The sequence below is a fragment of the Danio aesculapii genome, chromosome 14, assembly GCF_903798145.1.
Source record: "Danio aesculapii chromosome 14, fDanAes4.1, whole genome shotgun sequence".
NCBI classification, from domain to species: domain Eukaryota; kingdom Metazoa; phylum Chordata; class Actinopteri; order Cypriniformes; family Danionidae; genus Danio; species Danio aesculapii.
The window spans coordinates 13,947,109-13,971,593 of NC_079448.1; the positions used below are offsets into that span (position 1 = coordinate 13,947,109).

Genomic DNA, 24,485 nt, shown 5'->3' on the forward strand with positions numbered 1-24,485 from the left:
GCTACGGTTAATTTAGCAGCTTTTCTGTCATAATTCCACAGAGAAGCCATTCATCAGCTTGGACTACAGGAATGGATCAGTTATAGAGGCAAAAGAAGGACAAAAATCTGTCCGGCTACCTGTGAAAGTGTCAGCATACCCTTCACCAGAAACACAATGGTAAGTCAACTTACAAGTTATATCAGAGCCTGTATTCACAATCTTAAGGGTAAAAAGTAGCTCCTAACTCATTGGTTTAAGGAGTAAAGATGTCAAAATATTGTGTCAGTCCTAATTTTTAGGACTTAAATTTTTGCTGTTAGGGTGTTTCACAAAGCATTTTTAAAATTGCTCTTAAATCAGTGAAATGTTAGGAGTAGTGAATACAGGAGTAGTGAATACAGGCCACAAGCTATCCTAAAATTGGCCTTTCTGACTAACTGCCTTTGAAAGAAAACATTTCATAAACATTTGAGCACAATGAGCTTTTAATAAGTTATCATCTTAATTTCATGGTGTTCCCATACTTGGAACATATATGTCATTTAAAAATACACAATAGTTAAAAGGGCTGTTTTAACGATTTAGGCACAAATTCTATGGGCCCTATCATACACCCAGCACAATAAGGTGCAAGACGTGTTTGCCCTGTTTGCCCTGACGTGTTGCTATTTTCAGACCAGCGCAACCTTAATTTTCCCACATTGTTAAAATAGCAAATCTGTTTGCGCCACTTTGTGGACTCATGAAAAAAGGTGTGTTAAGGCACATTGTTGGCGCATTGCTATTTTGAGGAACTAAAATAGACTGTGCAACAGACCAGCTGAAAGCTGGTTTAAAGTCTTGCACAGAGAGTGTTAGTTGTGCGCCTTGCTCACACATTGCTTAAAACACACAGGATGTACAGCAATACACACATTTCTTTACAAATGAAAAATAAATACAGGAATGCAATATTACAAACATTATTACTTTCTACATAAATATAAAAACCACTGCCTCCATGCCTTGTTCATCTCGGGGGGCTTTTTTCAGTTTATTCATGACAACTTGCTTTTGTATAATGTTATTATTATTAGTAGTATTATTTATTATATGATATTTATATTTGTTTTATTAAAAACAAGCTTAGATTTGTCCACCTGTGAGGTTTTGGACCATATGGGGCATAGGACATGTGTTTGGATATAACTCTTTTAACTTTTTTGACCACTCTTCGTTAATACTGTTCATTTATTCGTTTGCTGAAAATTAGAACTGAATTTAGAAATCGTTTTAAACAGATCTTTGAAAATTAAATATGCAGACTACTGAATGTCTTCAGTGGAGTGAGTCCAACACCGTTTCCTTATCCACAACAGAGAGAAAGAGCGAGTAAAGGCTGAATGGAGGAGGCTCATTTTTTATCCCCGCGCTGCAGATGGTCTGTTTAACTGCGGCGTAGTTAATAGTGGCGTAATTGCGCAGAGCATATTTTTCCGTCCTTAAAATAGCTCTATTTTAATGATCTAGGCGCAAAGTCAAAAGCATTAAGGGTGTGTCCGAATCCACTTTTGCTATTTTAAGGATGGAAAAATACGCTCTGCGCTGCAGTGCATGGTCCAACAGGGTGGTACTTATTCTCTTAATGAGTTATGGGTGTGTTTTGAGCATAACATGAAGTAAACTAATCTCATCTCTCTTTCCCTTTAAGAGTCAGTTGCGTCACGCCATGGCACATTTGCTGTTTACATGGCTAACTTTGTAAGTGGAAAAACTGAATGCTTCACTATTGAGAAAACAGTTAAACAGACCATCTGCAATGCGAGGATAAAGAATAAGCCTCCTCTATTCGGCCTTTACTTTCTCTTAACTTTACTTTTACTCTTTACTTTACTCCTTTACATTCGTCGATAAGGAAATGGTGTTGTACGCACTCCACTGAAGACATTCATTAGCCTACATATTTAATTTCATTTGTTAAGCGCAAAGATTTGTTTCAAAACTTTTTCTAAAATCAGTTCTAATTTCCATAAATTCCTTATGAACAATTGGGGTCAAGAAATTGAGTTATATCCAAATACACGTCCTAGTCCTATACCCCATATGGGGATGCAAATATACTCGACAGGTGGACAAATCTAAACTTGTTTTTATTAAAATAAATATAAATGTGCATATAATAAATAATACACTTTATCGATATTTGATAAATAGATTTGTGCAAATAAATGTTTTTATATTTTTTAAAACATATTTAAAACAAGATAGAAAAGCATTTAAAAATAGACTTACTTATTTTTTTAAGAAAACACATTAACTTATAGCAGTGGAAGAAGTTATTTATTGTACTAAAACATTAAAAGCAAAGAACATGATTAGGCTGCATTTTAAAATCTTTTATGAGTCTAGTTTAAGAGTAATTAAGAGTCAAAATTGTACATACAGCACCTTTAAAACATTAACATATCTAATTTTCTGTAAAGACTGAGCATTTTTAGCAACTCGCTGGAAATTTTACTTTGAAACTTTTGTGTCGTACTTCATGAGCCTGGGTTATGGTTTACATCTGACCATAAGCAAGCACTCAACAAGAGATCAGTAGATAAAATCAAATCCCGTCTGGTATTTTTTCCGTTTCTCCCTGAATATAAAAGTCAATTTTATGCTTTAAACCAAATGTAAATATTCAGGATTATGTATATTTGGTAAATGATCTTTGTGTGTGTGCAGGTATAAGAACGGAAAACTGATCAGCAGCAAGAATTCAAGCAGGTTTAAGGTCCAGCAGCACGCTCTACAGATCAGGGATGTGTGTAAGCAGGATGCTGGAGAATACATGCTGGTCTTAAAAAATAGCCCTGCAGCCCTGGAGAAAAGACTCAACTTTACTCTCATAGTCAACGGTAACAATATTGTATACAAAATAAACGTTTTCTTTCTCTATGCACTTTTGATATGATAAAGTCCCTGTGGAATCATACATTGTTATACGTTAGGTGAGCATTTAAATATAATTTATTTAAAAAAATTTTGTTTTGGTAATCTTTAATCAAAGTCTGACCATTTGCTACCAGGATTGGAGGAGGGGTCTTTCTCTGTTGATGTCAGTTGGATGGCATATGCAACACTATTCTTAACCATGCCCCTCTCTCCGTTAGTTTGCTACTAGAAAATGATGCACAAAAAGAAAGCCTTGCCCACTCTGGGTCAATAATCTACAACAATATTGACGACTGGTCAATAATCAGTTGGAAGTACATTAACATAATGCAATAAAAGTAAATTATGGTGCTTGTGGACTTTAACATGAACATTAATTGTGTTTAAAGGGCAGTTCTTTCTTCTTTTGAACATAAAACATATTTTGAAAAATGTAACCGGCAGCCTTTAAGTTACTATCAGGAACTCATTGGTTACCCAATTCAAATGACCCAAAGTTACAATTTTCAATATATCTTCTGTTCAACAGAAGAAAAAATTATAATGCTGCTTTGAAACAATTGAGTTAAGAGTGACTAAATTTGAATTATGGGGTGAACTGTCCCTTCAATAAAAAGAATCTTATTGAAAACATGTTACTGTTATTTTGACTTACATTCCTCTCAATGCAGTTCCTCCTCAGATCCATGAGAAGGAGGCAGCACCACCTACAAACCTCTACGGGAAGGGCACTCGACAGATCCTCACTTGCACCGCAGACGGGAGCCCTCCAGCCTCCATCAGCTGGCAGTGGAGGCCTTGGAGCCCCTGCGATCTGGAGCGCACCCGCAGAGCCCTGTAAGAAACATCTCAAGAACATCTGCCTGTCGAGAATTATTATAATCCAGAACATTTGCGTGCATGCTTTTAGCAGATGCTTTTATCCAGTGTAAATTTTGTGAGGTCCTAATTGATATTTAAATCTGGTGGTAACACAGACACACATGAGGAGAATCTTTGCTCATTTGACATTTTTCACATTTTTAAAATGCGCACATTACAAGATACAAGAACCCCCAATTACTCAGGCAATACCCCTTTTGAACATGAATTTTACAACACACCCTTTTGAAAATGAATATTTTATCCATTTTTCAAGGAATATAGCCCAAACATTTCTTTGCATTTAAACAAAACTGTTTCATTAAAAAGTTATATACAATTAAACTCAAAATAAGAGTTTGGACAAGTAACATCAGTAGGAATAGAAAGAAAAATACATTTAAATTCAAATGCGTTATTGCAAAATAATAATAATAATAATAATAATAATAATAATAATATTAAAACGACACTATTTCAACTAAATTTTTATTTAATATTTCCCCAACATATTAATTTGAGTGTACTTATTTTTGGACTATGATCTTAAGTTTTTGTTTAATTAGTTTCAGTTTTAAATTTGGTGCTGTCCAATCTAATGTATATCCACAAATATGTTATTTTAAAGCATCCTATAGAAAATAGTGGTGTTCTCATTTATGCTGAGCACAGTATGTATATTTTTAAAACTAACACTATTTCTTCCCATCTAGTGTCTTTGTCAGTGCGTATTTGGTATACAGTAGGTTGGAGGACACATACTATCTGTCCAAGTATTATCCCAATTTTTTTAATCCTGAATATTAAACATGCTTGATAGGATCAGGGAGGTTTCAAATTGAGTGCGAGAAGATCATGAGATACAAGATTTGATTTTTACAACCCCGAATCAGAAAATGTTGGGACAGTATGGAAAACACATATAAAAAAGAAAGTAGTATTTTCTAAATGCACTTTGACTTTGTGTATTTCAATGCAGACAATATAACCAACATTACTTTATTTGCTCCTCATGATTTTTATTTATTTTCATTTATATTATATTTATATTTTTATAATTTTTTTAAGCAAACATGTATTCGAATTTTGGTTCTTGCAACACATTTTTTAAAAAGTTGGAACAGTAAAGCATTTACCACTTTGTAATGTTTTCATTCCTTTTCACAACACTTAAAAGACGTTTAGGGACTGAAGACACCAAGTGATGAAGTGTTTCAGGTGTAATTTTGTCCCATTCTTCCTGCAGACAAGTCTTAAGGTGGGCAACCATACAGGGTCTTTTTGTGCTTCAAAATGCACCACACTTTCTCTATTGGAGACAGGTCGGGACTGCAAGCAGGCCAGTCATGTACCTGTATCCTCTTCTTCTGCAGCCAAGACTTTGTATTCTATGCAAAATGTGGTTTCGCATTGTCTTATTGAAATATGCATGGGTGTCCCTGGAAAAGAAGGCTAAATCTGACACTGGCACAAGCCAATACCATGACAGACTCTGGCTTTTGGACATTGCAAGTAACAGTCTGGATGATTCTTTTCTTGTTTGGTTTGGAGCACACTATGTCCATTTCTGCCCCCCAAAAATACTTGAAATACTGATTCATCTGACCACAGTACTCATTTCCACTGTGTAATGGTCGCGCCCAGATTTCTGTCGATTTCTGTCGAGAAGTCGACAGCACTTTTGCATACTGTTAATATAGGGCTTCCTTTGGCACAGTACAGTTTTAACTGGCATTTGTGGATGTAACTATGTATTGTGGTACTTGACAAAGGTTTGCCAAAGCACTCCTGAGCCCATGTGGTGATAATGCTTACAGATGAATGGCGATTCTTGATTAAGGGCCGCCTGAGAGATCGGCGAAGTGTTCAGCTTAGGCTTGCGACCTTGTCCTTTACACACTAAAATTCCTCCAGATTCCTTGAATCTGCTATTTATGTTATGCATTGTTGAAGGTGAAATATCCAAATGTCTTGCTATTTTTATTTGAGAAACATTGTTTTTAAAAATTTCAATAATTTTGAAAATTGCCAAACTGGCGATCCTCAGCACATCTTTGCTCCTAAAGGAGTAGACCTTTCTGGGATGCTGCTTTTTCACTAAATCATAGTTACGATAACTTGTTGACATCACCTGTTTCAAATTACATCTTTAATCACATCCTTATTTAACCAATTTACCTGCTACTACTTTAGCCCTAAATTAATAGCCTAAATTACTCCTGTCCCAACTTTTTTGAAATGTGTTGCAAGAACCAAAATCAAAATACCTGCTCATTTTGAGAAAAAAAATTAATCACGAGGTACACATTAAATAATGTTTGTTGTATTGTCTGCAATCAAATACAAGTCAAAGTAAATTTAGAAATCACTACTTTCTTTTTTTAATTTGCATCTTCCAGACTGTCCCAACTTTTTCTGATTTGGGCTTGTAAATGGCTCACATTACCAGATATCCACAGATCGAGGTCATCGACAAGATTTTAAATCACATAGTAAGGATGTGAAAATCGAGGATAAATTGGGCTTACACTCCTGTAGTCTTAGCCCAGCATCTCCAAACATCTCAAATCAAAGCATATCACTATTGTGATGGGATTCTGCTCACAGTTTCAGCGCTAGATCAGTGAGAGTATTAGATGATCTGACAAAGTCATCAGAATCACCACTGAATGTCCAATGCCAGCGCTCATAGTTCACACTGAGTTCAGAGTGGATAGACTTTGTCTCTTTTGGCAGTCTCTTACTGGTCAGGGATGCTCTTTCCCGTGTTTTTGTTTATTTTCTCTGCAGTAAAGTCTAAGCGGGCGGTGCGGTGGCAGCTTTTCTTCCGTGTTTGCTGGAGATAAGGCAGCTGGGGAAGGTGGAGAGGTTAGGAGGGCGTTAAAGATATTTATAGTGTTCTGCTTGGAGAGAGCACAGTGTGAAGGGCAGAGGCCTGTCGTCTAAACAACAGGAAACATGGAGACAGGCGGCATTTAAGCATCCTCTGGCCCCGAAAGAGGATGTCTTGGATCTGCTGTGAGGTTTGAATTGCTCGTGGAGTTTGGTTTGGAGGGTCTGCAGTTTGGGCGGCAGCTGAATCATTCAGACAGGCCCAGAGAGAGCCACAGGCGCACCACAATTCCCATCTGCTTCAACATTACTCCTGCACGCTCAAACCGCAACCCGGAGTGCTTTATAGATTTATCAGCACTCATTATTTCTTGAAGTCAGGCTAGGCGTTCCACTCCAAGGTTGTAGAAATGTGTAGATATTAGCACTGCTCCAGAGGTTACACTTTTTTAAAGGTTAAGTTTTTAGTTTCAGGATTATAAAACGTTTATTTTCAAGCAACTATTGCCAATCGAATTCTTTCATAATGTAAAAACAACACTGATGTTTAAACTTGTTTTACCCAATTGAGCACATTTACATTCACACCAATACACAGCTTATTTAAATAGCTTAACCAATAATTTAGTTAAGCACATTCAGACTTTATTAATAAATTGGTTTACTGTATTTCCCCGAACTTGTCAAACCTTAATAATTTACTATGCAACTCACAGCCTTTCATTTGTTATGTCAGTTGTCATGTTAAATAAATCATTTAGAATCTGACGAAGAATCTTGCAGTGTGTCAGCTGGAAATTTACATCTCACATTCAGCAGTTTGATTGTACCACTTCTACATCCGCTGAATGATATTAGAACACACTTAATGCTTCAGGCCAAGAAAGACCTTGAGTTTGCGGTATATTTCCTCTTCCCTTCTGGCAAAACATTTGCTTTGTCTGGATATGCATCAGTCTGCAGTCGAGTAACATGCTTTCCTTTCACATATCACAGATGCGCACTTTAATAAGCTGACAGAAAGCAGGTTAATGATCTGTGCTGCTGACCATGAGGCATTTTAATAGTGGCATTATTTAGATTCATTTTTGTTTGAGAGAGGAAACAATGATGGCAGTGTGGGGGTAAATAATTTTACTGTAAAAAAGAAGACATCAATTTGTTAAGGATTTTGTGGAGAGAAAGAGCTACTGTAGACATTACTATCTATCTATCTATCTATCTATCTATCTATCTATCTATCTATCTATCTATCTATCTATCTATCTATCTATCTATCTATCTATCTATCTATCTATCTATCTATCTATCTATATCTGTCTGTCTGTCTGTCTGTCTGTCTGTCTGTCTGTCTGTCTGTCTGTCTGTCTGTCTGTCTGTCTGTCTGTCTATCTATCTATCTATCTATCTATCTATCTATCTATCTATGTTTGTCTGTCTGTCTGTCTGTCTGTCTGTCTGTCTGTCTGTCTGTCTGTCTGTCTGTCTATCTATCTATCTATCTATCTATCTATCTATCTATCTATCTATCTGTCTGTCTGTCTGTCTGTCTGTCTGTCTATTTGTCTGTCTGTCTGTGTCAGGTCTGTCTGTCTGTCTGTCTGTCTGTCTGTCTGTCTGTCTGTCTGTCTGTCTATCTATCTATCTATCTATCTATCTATCTGTCTGTCTGTCTGTCTGTCTGTCTGTCTATTTGTCTGTCTGTCTGTGTCAGGTCTGTCTGTCTGTCTATCTGTCTGTCTGTCTGTCTATTTGTCTGTCTGTCTGTGTCAGGTCTGTCTGTCTGTCTGTCTGTCTGTCTGTCTGTCTGTCTGTCTGTCTGTCTATCTATCTATCATAGCAAAATGTGTCTGCTTTTTTTCTAGTCATTTTGTAATGGAGGCCAGCTAGTAAAGTAGGTAAACCTCACTCTTCTGTCCTCTAAAAGGTGCTCCAGCGACAAACACTAGATGCCATGGTCTTTCACCTTTTCGCCTGTTAAAGCAACCGACTCCCATGCAAAGAATTGCCGGTTCGATCCCAGCTCGGAACGGATTGAGTGGTGTAGGACTGGCGGGGTTACACATAGTACATTGTAACATAGTAACGTACTGTACGTGGCTTATAGAGCAAGAATATATTTTCACATGTTCAACTGTGAAGTCAGCAAAAAATCATGTACAGTGAAAACAACTTTAAGGATTATAAATTTGGGGCATTTGTGCGCACAAAACTTTATTTCTTGATGATTTGATATTGGGCAGCATGGTGGCACAGTGGGTAGAACAATCACCTCACAGCAAGAAGGTCACTGGTTCAAGCCTTAGCTGGGTCAGTTGGCATTTCTGTGTGGAGTTTGCATGTTATCCCTGTGTTCGCGTGGGTTTCCTCCGGGTGCTCCGGTTTCCCCCACAAGTCCAAAAACATGTTGTATAAGTGAATTGGGTAGGTGTGTGAATAAGTGTGTATGGATGTTTTCCAGGATTATAGGATGGGTTGCAGCTGGAAGGGCATCCGCTGCGTAAAGCATGTGCTGGATAAGTTGGTGGTTCATTCCGCTGTGGCGACCCCGGATTAATAAAGGGACTAAGCTGAAAAGAAAATGAATAAATGAATGAATGAATAATTTGATATTTGATAGGTTAACAGCTAACTAGGTTTACTAACAGAGCCATTGTGCTGATTCGTTTAGAATAGATGATCTAAAGCCTAACACGCATGTGTGTGGCCTTCATTTGTCAAACCTTGCTTAGCTCTCATCACACACAGGAAGGCAGATGCTAAAGCTCTTCCTGGTGAAGGAACTGTCAGTGTGAGCATCCTGGATCCTGATATGTCCCTCCCAAACACTCACACACATTACAGAGTGATATTCATAGAATCTATGTGCTGACACATATTTTGTGTTTATGTGTTCACAGGAGACGGAGGGGTGGACGGGACATGAGTCCTTTCTGTCACAACTGGATAGATTTGGACCCTGAACATGCTGTCAACCCTATTGAGAGTATTGACACATTGACTCAAATGGTGGACGGCAAAGAAAAGGTTTCACTTCCTTTTTGAATTATTACTATTATTTCCTGAAGATTTCCCATAAATGTCTGAATGAAAAAAATGGTGTATCCTTAACCTGAACCCTGAGCGTTTTTATGTGCCCCGGATATCTGAAACTGAAAATCTAATGTGAGAAAGGTGGGGGCGAATATGTTACAATGAAATATTTAAACCTATCCCCTAGTTCTTGCTTCCTGGATGTAGAAGGAATAAGCACACATTAACACAGCGTTCTCGTCCTGTTTTCTGTCACACCTGTGAGGTCATTTCCTGTGTGTGGCTCTGGGAATAGGACTGGTAGGGGTGAAAAAGACAGTATCACAGTATAGTATACAGCTTAAAGTTTTAGGCCACACCAAAAATTCAATTATTTACTCTTATTTTATTCTAAACCTCTTGAATCCTGTTGATTTTTCAGTATATATTCTTTTGAGCTCCGTAGAGAGATAATGCCATGCTATATTTATTTACCATCTCTTTGATAATGCCAAATGTAAACAAAGCCTAATTGAAAGAGTTTCTGTTGTTCCCATAGACTGTGGGCCGTGTGGTTATTCAGAATGCCAGTGTGCCAGCTATGTACAAGTGCTTGGCTGAGAACAAAGTGGGAAAAGATGAACGACTGATTTATTTCTACGTAACCAGTGAGTTTCATGCTTTTATGAGTTTTTCAATGCTTTTATTGCAAAAAAGTATACACACACACACACAAACAACAGTGTAAGCTACAAATCTTGTTTTCGTGTTGAAATAAGAATATTTTGCTTACCCTATTGTCAAATCATTTTACTTGCTTTAAAGGGGTGGTCCACTAGGAGATCATATTGTAACTTTAGTTGATGTGTAATGTAGCTGTGTGAACATAAATAACATAAAATAAGTTCAAAGCAAAGGGAGACATTGGCTTTTACATTAGCTTAGCAAAGCCTACAGTGAACAAAGTTTGAGGACTACAAAAAAATGCATCCGGGTTAGTGAGATCACAAACGCATTAGGTTACGTGCATTCAGCACGTGCATGCATCATGCGCAGTAAAGAGGCGTGACCAGAGATGTTGTAATGAGGCTGAGAAAGCTAAAATGCCATCCAAATACTGCTCCACAGAGCTTCTTCTGTTTCTGTAATTGGGCTTCCAAAGGACACGACACAAAGAGAGAAGTGCTTAGAATTTAATTTTAATTATGTTCCAGAGAATAAAATATATATATATATATATAGCTAGCATTTGACAAAGGACAGCTTCCAGAATCTCTCTTAGTTCAGTGCTGGATTCGGCTAAAACTCCTTCAACCATAATAGAAGAAGCTGTGGATTGTGAGCCACAACCTGTAAGTATTTTATTAGGTAAAATTGATCTATTACATGTACAGTTTCTAGCGTTAATATGTTGTAGCAAGGACGTAAACAAGGATGTAAACAATGGTAAATGCTGTTTGGCACTATTAACAGTTTAGCTACAAATTCATATTTATCTGTCAAACCACCATAAACACCCTCAATCTTCAGCAGTGCTGCAGTGTCTCTTTATGCAGATGCTTTCCCTACATTCTACATCTTAAATAACGAACTCACAAAAGATATGTGAACGTTTCATATTACTTACACATGCTTATTTCGAATAAATGTGAAAGAAAGTTGTCAGATGTTATTTTAGAGAGCAGGCGTGAGGTTCGGCTGTTTCCTCTGCGCTATTTTCTGTCAGATTCAGGCTCAAATTGATACAGCTAACAGCTACTCTGGAACAAGAAAATATGACAGTTGTTTTCATGTTAGCTGAGTAGCTGCATATAATCAAAGATATATGAAAAAATAATGTGATTTTCTACAAATGAAACATGAGAAAACATTGCTTTGCTTCTTATAAACACAACCAAGCCTTAAAAATACACCTCGGGATCACCCATTTAAGAAAAAAACATTTAATTTTGACTTGGCAATAAGACAAGAAAAGACAAGAAAAAAACATATTTTTAAAATTGTGTAGAAAATGTTTCTTAATTTAAGAATGGATAAATTTCTAGTCCAAATATTTGGACTAGAAACAAGACGAAAACTATGTATACTTTGTAAACTATGTAAAACTATCTATGTAAAAAAGGCATGTTTGCACGCACACACACACACACACACACACACACACACACACACACACACACACACACACACACACACACACACACACATACAGTATATTTTGAATATTGTTAGTTAAACAGACTAAACTTAAATTTACAGCAAAAAATGTGGTTCATCCTGAAGAGATTTGCTGTTACTTTTCTTAATATTAACATTCATTTAGCTATCCCTGAAGGATTCGAGATAGAGATGGAGCCCTCAGAGGATCCGCTTGAGCAGGACCTGGTACAGCTGAAGTGTAATGCAGATAATTTCACCTATGAAAATCTGCGGTGGTATCGCCTGGACCCGCAGACTGTTCCTCCAGAGCTTGACTGCAAGAGTCTGCACCAGTACGCCACATTTTTGGAGGGACAACTATCTTTTCAGACCTCCAGCAACAATTGGGTCCTGGAGCTTAATATTACCAACATTCAGCTACAGGATGAGGGGAACTATGTGTGTGAGGTGCAGAACCGACGAACTGGGGTGAAACATTGTCACCGCAAATACATCCCAGTCAAAGGTGAAGGTCAAACAACTTTTAACTCAACTTTTATCGTGGTAGTTTAATTTGCAGTGCAATATACACTAACTAGCTAAGCTAACTTCTAAGGTAGCATCTTATCCTCCACAAAACCTCTTAAGCAACTCTTAAAAGTTACTCCTGTGTCACACTAAACTGATACCAGTTTGGGCATTAGCATGTTGCTAAGCTTGTTACTAAAAATAAAAAGTTTTAATAAATGATCTTATTGGATGAAATCAGTATATTGACTATTTACAAATAACAATAAGTTGCCTCTGATGCCTTAAAATGACTAGTGCATTATTAAAATATAATACTGGACTTGATAACAGGGCAAGTAGGGGCCTTCTGTGCCAACTAGTAGGCTCAGAATGCTGTTACCATCCATTCACATGGCTAATCAGCTATAGATCACATACGGCTGCGGTCAGAAGTTAATGAGAATTACTTACATTATTAAAACATTTCCCATTAATTGTATTTTATTGACGTCTACCCCTAAACCCAACAATCACAGTTATGTAAAAACAGATCTGGACTCTTCTCTATTAGTATAGCGGATTAACCATGTGGATGGATGAATACAGCCCTTTGAGCCTACCAGTAGGCACAGAAGGCCCCTGCTGGCCCATATCTCTCAGCTGATAACCACTGATAACACCAATTTAATCGAATGATAACATTTGAAGCGGGTGGTTTGTTTATGTCAGTAAATAAATGAACAAAAATTTGCTAAAATTATTAAGTGTTATAATTTTTTTGGGCACTTTTAAGATGTTTTCAGAAGATTTGGCAAACTGTATTTTTAAATGAACAGAAAAAAATCCTCAGGATTCATTAAAAAAAATATTTGTTTATATGCTGTAAAGATTTAAAACATATAGGAGGGCGAGAAATATAGAAGTGATTTTGCAACTCAAAACACACTGACATTTGCTGTTTGTTCAAACTACTTATTTAAAATGAGCTTAAACAAAACATTTTTTTAATAATAAATCTATTTAAATTTGTAAAAGCTAATAAGTTAACTTAATGCTTTCATGTTGTCCTGAAGACAGCTAAAATCGATTCTGTGGAACACATTTTTTACAGTGCATTCTTTTTCCAAGTTGGAACAAAGTCAAAAATGGCAAGTATGTTGTATAATGTATCACAAATCTCTCTTTTTCTTCATGCCCAAGCAATGGAAGCACCTCGATACCGTCACAACCCAACTAATCATACAGTGAATGTAAGCGAGTCGCTGCAGATGAACTGTGATGTGGAAGGCACACCCTTTCCTCAGCTGTCCTGGTTTAAAGATAACCAACCCCTCCATCAGATATCAGGTTAGTCATTCAATTAACTTTTTAGTACTAACATTTAAAGGTCCAGTGAAATTAAAATATATTTTTTTTAGATATTAGTATCAGGATCTGAAGTATATTAACAAGTGTGGTCCAAAACAGTGACAATATGTGTGTTTAGAAGATAAAACTGATAGAAACACATGTGTAAACATATTTGTAAAACTTGTAATTTGTCACTTCAGCCTAAATGATCAGTGTTTTTTTACATGTGACCTCAAACTTCAGTTTCTCACAAATCTTGACCAATCAAACGCTCTCTAGTGTCCTGCATGCTTTTCATTTGCTTATCATTTGATGCGCTTGAGTTCAAACACTCTCAATGACAGAGTTGTGATAAAAAAAAAAACAATATTGGCTGTTTTTTTAAAAAGGGGAGGAGCTACTCTATATCTCATCCTGTCTTTGGGCCCTATCATACACCCGGTGCAATAAAGCGCAAGATGTGTTTGGCACGATGTGTTGCTATTTTCAGACTAGTGCAACCCTAAAACACACAGGATGTAGAGCAATATGCAAATACCTTTACAAATAAAAAAAAAGAATTAAAGTGTTTAAATAGTACAACAATTATTAATAATATTTATATTTGTTTTAATGAAAACAAGCTTAGATTTGTCAATCTGTCTGGTTTTGGACTATATAGGGCATAGGATGTGTGTTTGGATTTAACTCAGTTTTTTGACCACACTTCATTATTATTGTTCATTTATTCATTTGAGGGAAATTAGAACTGAGTTTAGAAATAGTTTTGAAAAGTCTTTGCGCTTAACAAATGAAATTAAATATGTAGGCTAATGGATATCTTCAGTCGAGTGCGTACAACACCGTTTCCTTATCCACAAAAGTAAAGGAGTAAAGTAAAGAGTAAAAGTAAATTAAAAAAAAAAAAAAAAAAAACATAACTCAGTAAGAGAATAAGCACAACCCTGTTAAACCATGTGCCGGGGCACAAACCGTATTTTTCCGTCCTTAAAATAGCAAAATTGGATTCAGACACACCCTTAATGCTTTTGCCTCATGCGCTTTAGACTTTGCGCCTAGATCATTAAAATAGAGCCCTTTGTGTTTTTGATGAGATTACGTCAAACATTGAATAAAAAAATGCCCATTCCAAAGGACTTTACAGGACCTTTAAATGCTTGATGTTTGTGTGTATTTGCAATGTACTTATAGCCTATTTAAAGCATACCATCAAGTACAGTTGAAGTCAGAATTATTAGCCCCCCTGAATTATTAGCCTCCATGTTTATTTTTTTCCCCAAGTTCTGTTTAACGGAGAGAACATTTTTTCTCAACACATTTCTAAACATTATAGTTTTAATAACTCATCTATAATAACTGATTTATTTTATCTTTGTCATGATGACAGCAAATAATATTTTACTGGATATTTTTCAAGACATCTCTATACAGCTTAAAGTGACATTTAAAGGCTTAACTAGGTTAATTAGGTTAACTAGACAGGTTTGGGTAATTAGGCAAGTTATTGTATAACAATGGTTTGTTCTGTAGTCTATTGCAAAAAATATAGCTTGAAGGGGTTAATAATTTTGACCTTAAAGTGGTTTTTAAAAAATTAAAAACCACTTTTATTCTAGCTGGAAAAAAAAAACAAATAAGCCTTTCTCCAGAAGAAAAAATATTATCAGACATACTGTGAAAATTTTCTTGCTCTGTTAAACATCATTTAGGAAATGTTTAAAAAAGAAGAAAAAAATCAAAGTGGGGCTAATAATTCTGACTTCAACTGTACATCTTAATTCATTTCTGTAATTACATAATTACTCTGTTGAACATATCCGTTTACTCAACCTTTAAATCAAGCCATCTTTATGTAGCACTTACAGAATAGAGGCTGTCAAAGCAATCAAAGATCATACAACAATTGTGGTCTAATCCTGCATCGCACTCAATAGCAGTAGAAGTGTTTGGCATTACACCATAAACACATTAAGTACATTGTACCTAACAATAATTATTGACACTTCATATAAATTTGGAAAAAGGCAATCAGCACTTATTGCTCATACATTTCACACACACATAGACAGCAACAATCAAGCTACACACAGCATCACGCTCTCTCATTCACACACATACATACGCGTGCTCGCTTGCTCGGGAATCGGGAGCGATATTGTTAGACCGCCCGCTCCTGTCCAAAATTACACCAGTTAGCGACCGCTCCCGCGCTTTATTCAGAAATTTATTCCCGCGCCGCAAAAAATCTGGTCTGGTCCCGCAGCTCCCACGGTACAGCCGCTGGAATGTAGACCTTTACCTCATGGTAAAAGCTGATAAGTGGAAACCGATTGCCTCAAAATGTTTAAAGCAATAGTTCACCTATAAATAAAAATTATCTCATAAGTTACTCTCCCTTATGTGGTTTTTAAAGCTGCTTTGAAACAATAATTATTCTAAAAAGCACTGCATAAATAAACATTAGTTTAATTGAGTCATCAATGTCATGCTGAGAATAAATCAGGTAGAAAAAGCCTAGCGCTTCAAGATAAAAATGGCAAAGTATCACTTTGTAGTGAACAAAACATTCATCAACCACCCAGAAAACCCCAGAAAAGCCAAGCAACAACATCACACTTACATTACCACCTAATGCCTTCTGGAAACTGCATAACAATGAATGCAATCATACAGCATCACTTTGGCTATCAGTGTGTATACATACAGCTGCATAATGGTGCTATAAACCTTCAGAAATGATATTAACTCATGTTCATGTTATTCAAAACAGAAAAACTATTTTACACCACTGAATAGAAGTATTCAAATGTATACTATACCAACTGTTCATTTAGGAAACCATTGCAGCTTTCCCAGTTTCTTACATTTTGTACAATAATGAACAAAAAACATCTTATTTTGCATAAACTCTTCTAGTGAACTACATCTCAGGTGCTTTTTGTAGTCAATACAGTGCAGAATACAAGTTTAGATATGTGAATGAAATACTACACATATCTATGAGTATAGATATATAACATTCTCTGCTTTAGATTTACACAATTTTCCTCAGCTTGATTTCTTTCCAGTGAATTTTCTCAATTTCTTTGTATGTTGTTCAGCCCCCCTTCAAATTAACATAAATGTTCTAGTCTAAAGCGATGCCATTACAGATTACATTATCCGCACCGCAGCAATCCCCTCCAGCTTAGCACATTTGAATAGGAACACACTTATTCATGAGCACACACTAACACTTTCTTTCTTGCGTATAAAATTGAATTCCAGCACTGATATAAGCACAATCCATTCACTCTAATGTAGTGGAGATTTGTGAGGTGGTGGTATTGGAAGCTGGGCGGCCACCGGACTGTGATATAATAGTATATTACAAATAGCAGGAACAAAACAACACAGCTCGGGGAATGTATGTGGGTTGACAGTGGGATGTAAGTGAATTCAAATGCAGAGCATGTGCTGTGCTGTTTGTGGATTGGTATTATGGGGATGATATTATATCACTAGCAAACAAAAAGTTGAAAAAGTTCGAGAGCTATTACCAGAAGGTCACCATGTGTGCTATCGGAGTTTGTGACTGGAATATATGATTAAGTTTAGCTCAGCTCAATTTAATCTCAAAAACCACAGACTTTTTTTTAGAGATTGCGAAATCCAGTGCAGTTAATCAGAGCAGTTTTGATTAATACTTTCGCACAAGTATCTGAGGATCATGTTGTAGAAGAGAGGCTGATTTGGGCAAATTGTAGGTGTTGTGTCACAGAATGCAATTATATATATATATATATATATATATATATATATATATATATATATATATATATATATATATATATTGTAAATGGGCATTTTTATGGCTCCTGTGTGTACGGAAGCTTCAGTGTTATATATATATATACATACAGTGCTCAGCACATATAAGTACACCCCTGACAAATCTGTCTTTTCAATTTACATTTTAAATAGGAAGCTATACAATATTATATTTGTACATCTACATTAGATTAGTCAGTACTGAAGCCAAGTCTAGAGCTTATCTAACAAAATAACTTACGATAACAGTCCAAAACGAGTACACCAAAATTTACATGTTAAAGACAAATTAAAAAAAGAGGAAAAATCAAGAGAAGCAAAAAAATTTAAAAATGTAGTTGAAATTTTGCATGTTGTAATTTCTTTTGCAATATTTTGCTTAATTTTATTGTATTATCTTTCAATTTCTAAATATGTTTGGTGACTAAAATATTATTTTAATAAATATATCTGTTTAATAAATCTGTTTTATTTAAATGAACCAAAATACATTGCCTATATTCACTGAGAAATGGCTAAAAACGTTTATCAAAATGTCATTTATCATTTTCAAAATGGGGTGTATATATATGCAAACAATATGATTGATAAATTGTTGATTACAATTTTAATCAATACATCATATTGATTGCTGATTAAACATGGACATCATTAAAGAATAAGTTGTGCTATAAACTGCCAGTTAAATAAATAAGTAGATACATTTTTAGAAAATGGCAGATTCTTTTACTATAAGACCCTTATTTCTCAGCTCAGATCACGTAGGACCATTTGAATCTGCATTAAAACTGCAATTTGACCTTCATCACTTCATCTATTTCTAGTTGCCGGTGTGTACATCTGAGATGGTGCTAATATATGTTAGTCACGACATGTAATCGTTAAATGATCATTTTATATAAGATTTAGTATTGCTTTTTTTAACAATCTTACTAGCTTGTTATTTACAGCAAAACTATTTTCCTTGGGAGGTTGCTTGCGCTTTCAGTGTCATTTACACATCCTGTAATGACTGTGACTGTTCTGAAGTAAACACAGCTCACGTTATTAAAAAGATAATAAAAAAATAAAAATGTACCCTTTGTATACAGTTGAAGTCAGAATTATTATCCCCCTTTGATTTTTTTCTCTTTTTTAAATATTTCCCAAATGATGTTTAACAGAGCAAGGGAATTTTCATAGTATATGAGAATATTAGCCCCTTTAAGCTATATTTTTTTCATTAGTCTACAGAACAAACCATCGTTATACAATAACTTGGCTAATTACCGTAACCTGCCTAGTTAATCAAATTAACCTAGTTAAGCCTTTAAATGTCATTTTAAGCTGTATAGAAGTGAAAAAACATGTAGTAAAATATGTAGTCATCATGGCAAAGATAAAATAAATCAGTTGTTAGAAATGAGTTATTGTATTATGAAAAATCTTCTCTCTGTTAAACAGAAATTGGGGAAAAAAAAATAAACAAATAATTCTAACTTCAACTGTTTATAATAAAATGAAATAATTCACAGCAAAGTTCTGGCAATTTAGTGGTAATGTTACGAGAGATGCACAAAATTTTCTGCCACCAAAAAAGATCAGCTGAAAATGAATTTTTTATTTTTTATTTTTTGAAAAATGGGCAAAAATATACGCCACTGTCTACGAGTGTTCAGCACATTGGTTTCCCTTTTCCTCATGCCTTAGTCACTATGCTGTCTGAAGCAGCTTTCGTCGATTCATTTCAATGGCTTGTGCGAGGCCGGGGGATTTTGTTGCGCCGACTAAATCAGCTTCTGTCCGGACTGCTGTCAAAGCTCGAAATAACTCAATATTCTGCTCTCTGGATCTTACAAAGCATTTTTAGGTTTCGGTTTTGTTTTTCAGCTATTTTTCTTCTGTTGCATCCTTAGTAACACCTTACCATATTAAAAAATTGCTGGAACAAATTTTCCGGTATTTTTAAAAACAACCTGTTTTATACACACATGATCTCTTTACCGCAATTTATCCACATTTTTACATATTAAAGGGGCTATTGACTGGCATTTATTTTTGACCAACTTTGTGCAATGTATGTAGTGATATTAAAAGTAAAATAGACCTCTATCATGTGGTATAGTCTTGACTGATCATTGATATAGACCTCACTGATGATGTCATCTGTTTAACCCAAAAGAACATTCACCAACGTTCTCGTCAACAAATTTCCCATAGAAAAAAACATTTTGAACAAAATTAATTTGCCATTCATGTTATGGGCTTGGGATTTGTTTGCTTGCATATAGAATGCATTATTAATAATTTTAATATCCCACTAATACTCTAAACCATGTTTGCGTTAAGCATTTTAGAATATTCTGCTGTTTCATTAAATTTCACGATTTATTTTTTTTGGCAGATGCTGTATTTGATTTGTTGACAGATTATTTATTCTTCTTTTGAAAGATGATCTACATAAATAAATAATAAATAAATATATGATCTAAGCTTGATCTAAGCTTGGTCTGTACTAAAGTATTGTGTAATCTGAAGTCTCACACGTTGAGTTAAAATATATTTTGTCCAGAGTGCAAAATACAGAGAAATAATAGCTGATACTGAACAAGTAATTGAGGTCCAATATAATGAAGAATATTCTATGATATAAATAATATTATAAAAAGAATGTTATGTTTTAAATGCATTTCTTTGTCAGTAAGGTAGAAAATAAACATTCACCACCAGCAAAATTAAAGTGATTTGCCTCATGGCAGCAGCTGGCTTTAAACTGTCTGGAAGTCTAAAAAAAATAGCATTTGACTTTAAACCATTGATTCATTCATTCATTTTCCTTTGGCTAAGTCTCTGATTGATCACAATGGAATGAACCACCAGTTACTCTGGCATATGTTTTATACAGCAGATGCCCTTCCAGCCACAACCCAGTGTTGGGAAAGACTTTAAATCAAACAGAGGAAAATAAAGTGAAGTTCATCACAAAAGAGTGCAGTTTTACTCTGGTAAAAGTTTCTTAACTGACATTTATAATAAAAGTTCTTTAAGCATCTATCAATGGAACCTTAATTATCCTATAGTTCAGCCAAAAATAGAAATGTACTTACTGTTTACTTCCCCTCTTCTTCAAAATATCTTATTTTGTGTTGAACAGAAAAAAAAACCTCACACAGGTTTGTGACAAGTGAAGTGTGAGTAAATGATTTTGGGGTGATCTATCTCTTGAAACTGTTCTTCAGAAGGAAAACAACAACTTTAAAAGCTTAAAACGACAACAATTCAAACACAGAGATTTATTTTTCACTTTTTCCAGTGTAATTTGATGTAATTTTTCTCATCAAAACAAATCAATTCAGTTTATTCCTCTAGTTTATTTGTCTAGCGCTTTTCTATCTAACTATCATCCTAAAATAGCTTTACAAAATGCACACATTATTGAATTACAGTCAAAATCAGAAAGAGTTAGGGTGTTGAGTAGAGGGTGGACAGTACATTGGTCAAGCATACATAATGAAAAGTGATAAAATAAGTGACGTCTAGTGATGTATATAATACCTTTTCAACAAACTGACCTGACCAACAAAATATTTCAGAACAATTTGGTATCAGAAGCCAACAGGGCTAAGAATCAACCCAGTCTTTATTATTTTCTGAAAGTGTTGGTAAATTGAATAAAATTGCAGGCTGTACTGTAAATCGTGATGGATTTTTTTGTATTGCGGTAGATGTAAATTAAAAAAGCCATAACAAAGAGAAAGCTGTGAAAGCCGCAGCTGATTGTGTGTTTGATCGTTTTGTGGATGTGTACAGGGATCCTCCTTCAGGACTCCAATCGGACTCTCAGCATTCAGCGAGTGCGAGAGGAAGACGCCGGTCTGTACACCTGCTCTGCCTGCAACCAGAAGGGCTGCGTTCAGTCCTCCGCCACCGTGTCAGTGATCGGTGAGAACCTCTCCTCTGTGATAGGTGGCGCTGTAGTACACAGTTCACTTTCCTCACTTCACAATTGTGCTTTGCCCTTTAGTTTATCTAGTTGAACAATTCAAAAATATCTCACTTGTATTTACTGTACAAAACTTATCAGTGAACTATGAGGGCAAAAAAAATAAATAAATAAATAAAATAATCGTTTATTAATCATTATCGATTTAAAATGTTCAATTAATCGAAATTTAGATTTTAGGCCAAATCACCAAGCCCTATGAATTAGGCAGGCCATTGGGCAACAGGGGTTAATTTTGTAGCCATCCAAACACACACTGGAATTTGTCATAGTAATTAACATTCTTTTTAAACTCTTGTTTCTTTTCTTTTCTTGCTAAGTGGATATAAGCATCTGCTGAATGATTGAATGTAAATTGAATGTGTATTCAATTAAATAAAACAATTACAATGATTTTCTTGAGAAAAACAAGCTACGAATTGGCAGGAAACCATCAGAAGAATGACACTAGGCTAGACCATAAGAATCACGTCTAAATTGTGATCGGCTCTGCAACCTGATAAGATGATCATAGATTTCATGTTCAATTCTAACAGAAAACTTTAACACTTGTTTTTACTTTTTATCTTTCAGGCTCTGATGACAAAACCAATGTAGAAATAGTGATTCTCATCGGCACCGGAGTCATCGCCATCTTTTTCTGGGTCCTTCTTCTTGTCATCTTCTGCAATGTCAAGCGAGTCAGTACAACACACTTCTCTATTAAAAAATACAATGATTCGAGGAACGTTCATAAATACAATAAAACAATGATGGTATCTGCAAGGCTTACAATATGCAGATACATCAACAATGTCTTGCTTTTAGCACCACATTTGAATAAATCAGCACTTTAATGCTGAGCAGCGGAGTCAGCAATTCTACAAGATGATTTGCTCGCTGTTTCTGCAATCTTATTGATGGCAGGATCGTCCAGCACTGATTGTTATGATGTTGTCCTGCAGGTGAACCCAGCTGATATCAAGACAGGCTATCTGTCCATCATCATGGACCCGGGGGAAGTGCCGCTGGAGGAGCAGTGTGAATACCTACCGTACGACTCCAGCCAGTGGGAGATTTCCAGAGACAGACTGCGCCTCGGTACTGTAGCAGATGCTTTAGTTTAACAGCTTGATAGAGGATTTAACATTCATGGCTTGTATCCCAGTAGTAAGCATATTTATGGTATAGGCATTTTCAGGGGGGTTAATTTAGTATTAGCCTTGACAGATGTTTTATATGATTTTCAGTTGCTGCGTAATATCATTGCAAGTTAAGCTAAACTACTGTGCTCCCACCTGGCCCTGAGATCGGCTGAATGGATTCAAAAATGTTAGAGCTCAACTGTTTAACTATAGGAGATTGGTAAAATGAGCTTAACTACCATAGATATATACACTAGATATCGCATACGCACTGTGAGAATGCGTCAATACCGCCGCATATTTGCACAGTGCTCCCAGGACTAAAGTAATTTCTGTTTGTTTTGTAACTACAGAGTTGTCTAAATTATTGAAACTATTTTTTGAAATTGTTGAGCGAGATCTTAATGATCTAATCCGATTCAGTGATCTATGCTAAGCTAAGCTAAAGTGCTCCCACCAGATCCTGAGATCGGCTGAATAGATTCAAAATTGTTAAAAATCAACTGTTGAACTATAAGGGATTTGTAAAAATAGCTTATTTCCAAGAATAAAGATTGCGCATTCCTTTAACACTGGAACTTACGGACTACCATAGATATATATACACTAGATATCGCATATGGACTAAGAGAATGCACCACCACCATATTTGTACAGTGCTCCCAGGACAAAAGTCATTCAACCACACTTAGTCAAGACTAAAGCGAATCTGAAAATGCTGGACTTTTGCTCTACGTATGGGTGTAGTAACAAGCAAACAAAGAAAACAAGGCTTAAAGGCATACCATTTCATAGGTAAGACTTAATTTTTTCTGATTTTGTATGTTACGAAATTTTGTGCTCAACAAGTAACGTTAATGTTGATAATACAGTCACTTACTGCATTGACCAAAAGGCAAAGTAGCACCAATTTTTACTATAAGTCTAGGCTTATGCTAGTTTTGTTGAATAAAATCAGCAAACAATGTAAGTTAAATATGACAACAAGACGCTGCGGTGCCAGATAGCCGGATAAGTGAAGTAACGGCTAGTTTTTGAAGTAACTTATAAGGGTGCCTGATAACATAACAGTACCTGCGCCTCACTATGCATACTGTCCACCCTGAATTATTGAATATTACAAATGTTATATACCATTTAGATCAGAAAGGTGGCTATGCACATTGAGACGCAGGGACATTGATGGTTCACACGAGTAGTTCAAAACGGAGATTCATTCACAAACTAATTGATTTGCTCCCTCTGTTAGAATTATAAGTGTTTCAGAACATGGATTAGATCTAATTTAACAGGGAGGGTAATACTATCCATTGATATAGATAAGTAATGTAAAATGATGATTTTTGTAATTTAAAACAATACTGACCACCGGGAAAACTATAGCTAGATTTATGTATATATGTGTATTTATCTCTGGTTCCGCATGGCCAGTCAGATTTTTTCAACACATTTCTAGTTTTACTAAACTAGAAACATAATAGTTTTAATAGCTCATTTCTAATAACTGATTTCTTTTATCTTTGCCATGATGACAGTAAATAATATTTGACTAGATATTTTTCAAGACACTTCTATACAGCTTAAGTGACATTTAAAGGCTTAACTAGGTTAATTAGGTTAACTAGTCAAGTCATTATATAACGATGGTTTGTTCTGTAGACTATCAGAAAAAATATAGCGAAAAGGGGCTAATAATTTTGTCCTTAAAATTGTGTTTAAAAAATTAAAAACTGCTTTTATTCTAGCTGAAATAAAACAAATAGGAGTTTCTCCATAATAAAAAATATTGTAAGACCTACTGTGAAAATTTCCTTGCTCTAATAAACATAATTTGGGAAATACTTAAAAAAGAAAAAAAATCAAAGGGGGGCTAATAATTCTGACTTCAACTGTATATAAGAATATAATGATAATTAATTTAACTTATAAAGCATTTGTTGTAAGTTTGTTGGGCTGTGTGTGTT

The 24,485-nt window shown here is 35.4% G+C and overlaps 1 protein-coding gene across 2 annotated transcripts in view; it reads left to right on the plus strand.

Moving 5' to 3' along the window:
- Window positions 1-24,485, plus strand: part of flt4 (fms related receptor tyrosine kinase 4) — a 120,942-nt gene that overhangs the window by 77,950 nt on the left and 18,507 nt on the right. Inside the window, exons 8-17 of one of the 2 annotated variants that reach the window (XM_056472375.1) lie at window positions 42-159; window positions 2,692-2,864; window positions 3,573-3,738; window positions 9,495-9,621; window positions 10,166-10,274; window positions 11,942-12,271; window positions 13,456-13,602; window positions 21,205-21,336; window positions 21,971-22,077; window positions 22,342-22,477. In XM_056472375.1, the coding sequence (XP_056328350.1) occupies window positions 42-159; window positions 2,692-2,864; window positions 3,573-3,738; window positions 9,495-9,621; window positions 10,166-10,274; window positions 11,942-12,271; window positions 13,456-13,602; window positions 21,205-21,336; window positions 21,971-22,077; window positions 22,342-22,477 (1,545 nt within the window). Of the gene's footprint in view, window positions 1-41; window positions 160-2,691; window positions 2,865-3,572; window positions 3,739-9,494; window positions 9,622-10,165; window positions 10,275-11,929; window positions 12,272-13,455; window positions 13,603-21,204; window positions 21,337-21,970; window positions 22,078-22,341; window positions 22,478-24,485 lie in introns of both variants that reach the window. The other variant, XM_056472374.1, reaches the window with a different exon arrangement.